At 29.8% G+C, this 8,914-nt stretch overlaps 1 protein-coding gene across 1 annotated transcript; it reads right to left on the bottom strand.

Moving 5' to 3' along the window:
* Positions 1–199: 199 nt before the first annotated feature.
* Positions 200–6,229, bottom strand: LOC134251948 (MAM and LDL-receptor class A domain-containing protein 1-like; the record flags this gene model as incomplete). The annotated part of the gene is made up of 6 exons (XM_062734361.1): positions 200–337; positions 1,214–1,524; positions 1,840–1,921; positions 5,186–5,346; positions 5,591–5,717; positions 6,138–6,229. Coding segments are annotated over 6 exons (911 nt in total), but the record flags the coding sequence as incomplete, so codon positions are not given.
* Between the last annotated feature and the right edge of the window lie 2,685 nt (positions 6,230–8,914).

The raw sequence follows: 8,914 nt of genomic DNA, 5'->3' as shown, positions 1-8,914 counted from the left end.
ATTAACAGAAAGAGTTACTTATAATTAACAGAAAAATAGAACATCTACAGGCAGCATAAAAATTTCACATTTGACTTAATTAATGCACAAAGACAAAGGCAAAAGCGAAAACATTAATTGTAAAACAGACAACACACAAATGACAGCAGACTTGAAAGATTATTTTGTGTCAGATCACTCAATGATGCAAAAGACCTACAAAAAACTTACTTGTTGCAATATCTGAACTTTGAAGCTTGGCTTCTGCATTTGTGGCTTTTCCTGTTGCTTCTATGTAAGAATACATATTTCCTTCATAAGCAGACAATGGCCCTGTTCCACGTGATGGTGTACCTCCCTGAAATAGCACATCATAAACAGTTTATTGTGTATCAAATTTACAACACTTATTACTAAAAAGAGTAAACATATAAATACCATTCCTGTAATCTAGTATCATACTTAATTATTACATAATTGTCTAGTTTTAATTTTTGAAATAATGATCTAGTTTTACTTACTCGTCTTATCAAGTTTAACATTGATATAATTTGGTTTGTTTGAAACGTGTTATTTGATTGGATTAAAAAATACTATGTATCATATAACCTGGGTTTCCTACGTCACAATGACATACGTCAAAAATGTGCCAATTCTTAGACGTTTTCATAATTTTTTTTTACTAATTTTATCTGGTTTTAAATATGAATTAGTCCTGTATCACTTACTGATCTTACTGTCCAGAATTATAAACTGTTATTGTCTTCTAGATAGCAATACTTATATTAACATTCAGTATTGCTTACTGATATTTAATCACCTCGTATTAATGATAACTTGATAGAGTTTTTGCCAGTATTACTTATTTATATTAACATCCAATATCACTAACTGTTATTATAGCTCAATATTACTTACTTTTCTTATCCAGTATTACCGATATAATGGACATAAATTTACTTATCGATCTTATCCAGTATTACTGATATAATGGACCTGTATTATTTACTGATCTTATCCAGTATTAATTATATATTGGACTTGTATTACTTATTGATCTTATCCAGTATTACTGATATAATGGGCCTGTATTACTAACTGATCTTATCCAGTATTACTGATACAATAGACCTGTATTACTTACTGATCTTATCCAGTATTACTGATATAATGGACCTGTATAACTTACTGATCTTATCCAGTATTACTGATACAATGGACCTGTATTACTTACTGATTTAATCGTCCAGTCAAAAGAATCTGAACTTATATCTTGCAAGAAGCAAGTATTATCTTCAAAGGTACAGTGGAGGTTTGGCTGAGTAGTTGTAGGCCTAGTTGTAATTGGTTGTGACGTCGATTGACGAGTTGTTGGTTGTTGTGTTGATGGCTGTAGCGTTGTTGGTTGGCGAGTTGTTGGTGCCTGCGTTGTTGGCGCTCGTGTAGTTGGCGCTTGCGTTGTTGGCTGTTGTGTTGTTGGTTGGCGGGTTGTTGGTTGTTGAGTAGTTGGTGCTTGTGTACTTGGTTGTGGAGTTGATGGTTGACCTTAATATAATATATCTTAGAAATTGATATCTATATTTTTTTCAGACCTCATCTTATCTAATACACCATTAAATAGTAAAAGTGACATTAAAAAATAATATACCTTTATATTTGCAAGTAGTTTTTTTTTCATTTGAAATATTTTGAATTTTACCAATTAAAGTAAAAATATTTTATATACAGCATAATACTTGGAGAGAAAAAAATGACATACACGTAATAATAGATCTATGCGGTTTGGTAAGATTTTTCAGGTTTCAAAATAAGTTGGATTTTATCAAGTGAGATATGATAAATAAGTAAACAGAAACCTACCACAAGGTGTTGGCGATAATACAACGTCATCTATGGCAATGTCACCTTGCCATGAACTCCCACGGATAGCTTCAAATGTGACCTAATTAATCAAACGAATCTTGTCTTGAATTTCATAGATTGTTTAGTGACCGCTACAAAAATGGTCATTACACAACTGAGTAAATACCCTTTTCACTCATTTTAAAAGTGAAAGTAGGCCACGAACTTATTTTTTCTATGCAAAATCAGTTTATATATAGGTTACATCTATACATATTTTCAAATCTGTGTTGTATTTTAATGTTTCAGTTTGCGACGTTTTGCTGACAATGCATTCCAAGCGCTGTTCTTTACAGAAAAAAACCCATCCCAATCGCAATATTTTCACACATATGTGTTAATTGATATTCAGATATTTAATTATAACAAGTACATGTAGAGTAAAAACATCAGTTGTTGAATAAATGGCCACGAGTGTGCCGTTTTAAATGACAGATGACTCGAAGCCATTGTTAAACAAACCTGGCTTTTATTACTTTAGGAACGATTGGAGTAAAACGTTTGGCAGTGATGAAATCCAAATTAAAAAAAAGAAATATATAGAACTGAATATTTGTGGGTTTTTTTCCCAAATATATCGCAATAGTATGGATATATCTATAAAGCTGTTTATTGACTTATTTACCGGTGATCCGCCGTAACAATCATTCAAAAATGGGGAAGCTCACAAACGTAAGTCATGTACACACTGAATTTAGCGGTTTTTATTATGGTGAATTTTTAAAAATTGCCAAAATAGGCCAAAATTACATCCCCACCAAAAAAAACGGTACAAAAAAATAGAAATTGAGAAAGGGCCTTTCCTTTTTTATTTATTTGGTTGAGTTATTGTTTAACGCAAAGTTGGCAATTTGTTCGGCATATTTTGGTCCACATTTCTGCTTCAAAGTTATTAACATAAAGAGCCATAGCGCATTTCATAGGCATTTTCGCTTACTCTAGTAGTGATATTTTAGACCGTTTAACAAACCTTCGTCATGCAGTCTTAATTTCTACATGCGTTAAACCAAATCACTCAAAAATGATATTTAATATTATAGTAGGAATATGAAAATTATTGAGTTAATTAAGTTCACCCTGAACCAGAAAATTAAATAACTTCTGAATAATTTTATTTGTGGCTGCACTTCATTATATTTAGATAATTTTGGTTTAAATAAAGGTAGTTTTCATACTAAAAAATGATTTTAAAAAGTAATTTAATTTCCCCCCCCTAATCTTAAGATTTAGGGATCTGTCTTAAAGAGCCATAGCTGCCTTACCGAGGACACGACCGACTAAAGAGTTTAAAAGGAAATCACTTACAGTGTACAAGTATCTCTATAGATATACCTTTGTAAATACATTGTATATAATAGAATTCGTGGTCCAGTGTTGTATTTTCATAGTTCCAAGTACATGTATGTCCATCGACAATTTATTTATTCAGTATTTTAATTCTGAGAAAAAAGATTTTAAAAATCCAATAAAAGTGTAAAATGTTTTTAAAACTTTTTGAAATTATGTAAGCATGTGTATTATAAAGCACAATATACTCAAAGAAAAAAGTACATATGGAAAAAAAAATGTGGATGTTGAGCTCGCAATCACCATACTAGTATTTACGATTAAGCAATCATACCACTTCGCCAAGCCATTTAACTCAGGTGGATAAAAAGACAGATTTCCAAATCGTAAGATAATATGGGAAGCAAATTGAACAAATATTTTCATCATTTTCAATACGATCGAAGACCGTCTTAAAACAAAATTATTCAAATATAATGAAGTGTAGTCATATCCAAATAAAATTATTCAAAAGTTGTTTTTCTGGTTAAGGGTGGCCTTTGGCAGCAGTTGGTCATCAATTAGTGGATACCTCATTATCTACTACATGTATATAATCCATACAAACTGCTTGAACAGTTTTCAGATTTATCATATGAGGGAACTATAAACATTAAAACATCATTGTGTGCTTTCAGGTTCTATAAATGTATACACTAAGATAAAATGACAAATGTTTGGTTAAACAATATATTTGAGAAATCACTACTAGAGTAGGTGAAAATGCCTATCAAACGTGCTCTGGCTCTTTATCTATTCAATATCAATGACTTGATTTTAATGCTAGAGTGTAAAATTGGTGATTGCTTGTAAGAGTCCCGCATTTTTTCTATTCTTTTAATTTTTTCTTAATGCATCTTTTCTACGTTTCTCTTCATTATACTATACATAATTTCAGAATTTATAATATACAAATTACAACTTGAAATTATCTAAGGAAAAAACAGTCCTTAACCAATTTATTGACGCAAATTCATGGCTTCTTTTATATTTCATTGATTTTCTAAAATTAATCTATTGTTTCAGAATAAGAGTACATGTATTTAAGGGGGCCGACTATGGTTTTATTGCCTGAAAACTACAATAGCAAAACTCTTCATTTTTAAACAATATATAACTGACATTAACTTTAGTGTACATGCAAAGTTTGGGCGAAATCTACCGTCCAGGTATTTCTAAGGGACCATCTCAAAATACAGGTACATTTACTATAGGATTATATAGGAAAGTGCCAATTTTTAGCACTTTATAGCAAATTATACAAATACTACAATAGTGTTTTTGCTCAAACTATACCATATGATGAGTAAAACTATCTTGTACATTATGTGTAAGAAACACAAAATTCTACCGTCTTGTTACCAGAGGGGGGCATCTCAAAAGGCCAAAAATTAACGAATTTTTCTGTTATTATAGAGTGCTACAAAATATGACGCATGCATAGGATTTACACAAAAAATAATAAAATATGATGAAGAGATTATCAAAATCCCGTGTAGTAAACTTCAAGAGCGTATGTTTATTACTTTTTATTTAATAACATTTTTATTACCTCTTTCTTTAAGAGCTTCAGTTTATCATAACGTCAAAAACACACTATAACGACGTCAACCTACCTATCAGTTGCAAAATCGGTCAAAAATTCAGTTATGTAAAATTTTAATTACATTTTAGACCTGTAAGTGCTTAATTTTGTTTAATTTTATTAATCAAGTGAAAAAAGTTGCTTTAAAACAGTAAATACTCTTCATTTTACTATGATGAGCGAAATATTGCGCAATGAAAACTATATTTATTATATGTAAATAGAAATACTTTTTCTGTTGAGTAGAGAATTAATTTTTTATTCATTCTTGGATTAATACTTGACTGTGTTTTTATTGAAATCTTGCAAAATTCATCAAAGAGGAGAATTATTTAGATTATTTAGATTATACATGCCATCGATATTGTTTTCAGTATAATCCAATTATTTTACCTTGTAATTGACAGTGTCAGCAATATCAACTTCAGCTTTAATCCACTGGTCTCCCTGACTTCCCGATTTGGTCCAGACCTGGTTTCCATTTCGTAAAATATTCAGTGTCCCAACAGAACCACCACTCATGTGATACCAGAAAGACATGCATCTTGGGATAGCTTAAGATAACAGAAAGTGCAAAATAATGTATATCCGAATCCTGTTTATTTTTAATATGATAAATATTGTAACATCAAACATTAAAAATAACTGTTTCATTTGATGCGCCATAATTTTAATCTAGGAAATTGAAGTAACAATACTGAGAATATACAATTGGAAGATGCATGTAATCGCCGTATTTTTATTTTAACATTTTTGACTTAAATACTTAAATAGTTTCTCTACAGAACCTTTGTATACCTAAAATTAAAGGCGTTTCAAGTTGAAATTTATCTCCTTGTGCTACGGGGCTGGAAACCTCTGCGTACATATATTGTGTTCCCACCTTAGCTCCAGATGGACCCGTCCCGCTAGACGGCGTGCTACCCTGTAAAATGGAAACGTCAGAGAATTTTGTCAAACAGGTATGACAGCTCGTCTGCAACTTCATGAGGTCTTCAGATGTAATTTAAACAAATTTAAGAAAAAAAACTTAACGAAAAAATATCTCGGCTACTGATGATTTATGAACATACAATGTAATTCTAGATTTTTCAATTGAAATACCTTTGTCCAATTTAGTTAAATACAATATTTTTAATAAAATTTAACTATAACGCAGTTTAAAAAATATGTATTGCAAGGTAGCATATGCAAATATAAACTAGTACTGAAACTTAGGTGAACTCGCATTTCCATTTTTTAAAATTCTATGTGAAGATTATCCAGCAGAAATCCATTAGAATTTTAAGCAACAACTGAATCATAAAGTACATGTACATGTATACTGAAATAATCATTAGTTTACCGAGCGTATGATCCAGTCATAGTTGTTTGTAGGGGAATTTGTAAAGAGACAGTTTTGGCCAGCTTCAAATCCACAGGAAATCGTATCAGTGCCTAAAAAAATAAAACTGTAACACTATACAAGATTTATATAACGATAAAATACGACAGAATAAATTGATAGATGAAGCGATTTTTCCTAAAACATGTAAAATAGAATGATCAGGTATTGACAAGATATAAATTGTCTGGTACTCTTTAACAGTTTTAAAATAGGTTTAAATGATTGTCTGTACTTATCACAATTAACAATTAAAACAATAGTGTTTGATATTTGTAAACCAATATTATTTTATTAACATTGACCTTTGTTGGTCTTTGGGGAACATTTGGAGATATAGGTATGTTCATATTTGCCTCATTCTTTATTATCAATTTATAAGTTAACCTGACCACCGCCGAAAGATGGGTGAAATATTGCCAACTCGATCGTAAATAGTAATCTTTCTGATCAGGGCTTTGAAAAATTATGAGGAAACTCTTTGAATGATATGAAATGTCGTGTACCATTCTCTTAATCAAACTTCCAGTACATGTTTTTAAAATTTATTTATTATCTTTAGATAATATAGACCTACAAAGGCTAAAACCTTGATCAAGTGGTTCAGACTTTGGGAACTTCAAAAATCAAGTTAAAATAACCTTAAAAAGAATCAAATATAAAGTATTATATGAGGAAAAAAATATTTTCAATATGCAATATTAATCTAACAATTTTCTCCATTAACCTTGAATGCAATTTTAATTATCACTGCATATTTAGAATTGGGAAAAGAAACTATTAATTCGTAAAATCTGAGCCAAGAGAAAAGACAGATTAATGAAAACTATTTCTCTTTTTTCAAACTGTTCTTCCAAAATAATGTTATCTCTTTTTTCATATTTTTTATGAAGAAAAAGAAAAAAATAAATTTCACCCCTAAACTGCGACTCGGTTTGACAATAGTTTTCTTGGGGTGGGAATTTTCAATGTTTCACTCGATCAACTACAGTAAAAACCCGTTTAGTTCGAACACGGATATAGCGAATTCACGGATATGGGTGATTCCACAAATTTGAGACAATTTTCATAAGTGAAGAAGTTAATATTGCTCTTTCTTCTTTCTCTGTCCAACATGGTTCAATGAGCTTTGTAATACATATGCTCTTTAATTTCAACGATAGTCACAAGTCAAAGTAAACAGATTATATTAAATTTAAGAAGTAAAATCAATTTTTTTAAGCTTTGGTCATGACCGCAACGATATAAAAACATGCAATTTCTATTTTTCTATATATTGAAAAGAAATATTTTTTTAACCAATGAAAAGAAAATGAAAAGAAAATTAATATTCTGTAATATAATAGAAGTTGTAGAATTTTGGAATACGTTTCTATTCTGTGGAGGGCCTAATAAATCGCCAGATGTAAAAATATGCTATTTGTGTAATTACAAAATCAATTTTTTTTTGTTGTAAAAAACAAATATTAATACGTTTTAGGAAGTAACAGGCATAAAATGAAGTAAATTATATCACTAAGGCTTATTTTTTACTAATAATTAATAGCATGTAATTTTATTTGCACGAAAGACTGGTGCTGTGGTCATGACTAAAATTTTCGGTCATGACATCAAATTTTTGGTCATGACATTGCTTTATTATACATATAAAAATGTCAATGAATAATTCTAAAATAAAAACACCAAAACACCAATAAAAATAAAAATAAAAAACAATGTAACATCAAATAAATTAAACGGTCTAATTATGCATGATTTTTGTCTGTCAAGTCCAACTCTTTACGAAACACTAAAAAAATCAATTGTTTTATGCTTTATTAAATAAAAAATCAATTATAATGTTGATAGTTTAAAATATTTAATGATATATGTTGTTGTTTTAGCAAAATTAATAAATGATAAAAAGTTTGAGTTGAAAATAGTAACTATTGTCATGACCACAACATATTAAGTTGCGGTAAATGACAGTTTTGGTCATGACATAAATTGAGTTATTACCTGATCAGCTCACCATACGTACTATATGGATGGTACAATGATGTACATAACATTGCAGAAACATTAAATAAAGCCGTTTGGAACAAGTTTACTATGTGAAATATTTGTATTATCGTGTTTTAGAACATTCGGTCATGATCAACAATAAAGGAACTAATAAAAAAAGATACTTACAACGGGATTTTTCTTCTAAACCTTTTGACCTACACTGTTCCTTTCCTGCCATCAAAACTTTTAGTAGTTTATAAGCCTTCTTTTATGGAGAGTAATAATTCAAAGGGCAGTAACTCTATTTTAAATAGCAGATTGCACAATCGTTTCGGTCATGACGAAATATTAAGTGACACAAAAATATACAACAAAATTTTAGTAGTATGATCAAAAAACCTACTGAATAAAAAAAGAAACATACTTAGGAGAAATGTATTGGAATAAATAAGACAAATAAAACTGAAAAACAAAAATTAGATGCGTCAAAAAACCCACAGAAAGTGGAAAGTCTATCATAGGGACACTGATATACGTCATTGATACATGATACAGTGACATTATTTTTCATTATTAAAATCAAACTTTAACATTTTTGCACATCAATACAAAAAAGAATTTCTTTTTATTTAATATTTAGAACAAAATCAGGGAAATTTTGTTATATTTAACAGGAAGATTAGAGTGTTTTTCATGAGTGACACAATTTGTCTCAAAATTGTGGAATCACCCACATAGCGAAGTTTTTTTGG

This window comes from Saccostrea cucullata, unplaced genomic scaffold (assembly GCF_032062105.1).
Source record: "Saccostrea cucullata isolate Sc308-1 unplaced genomic scaffold, CSIRO_AGI_Scuc_v1 ctg19093, whole genome shotgun sequence".
NCBI classification, from domain to species: Eukaryota; Metazoa; Mollusca; class Bivalvia; order Ostreida; family Ostreidae; genus Saccostrea; species Saccostrea cuccullata.
This window is presented reverse-complemented; position numbering and strand designations above follow the sequence as displayed.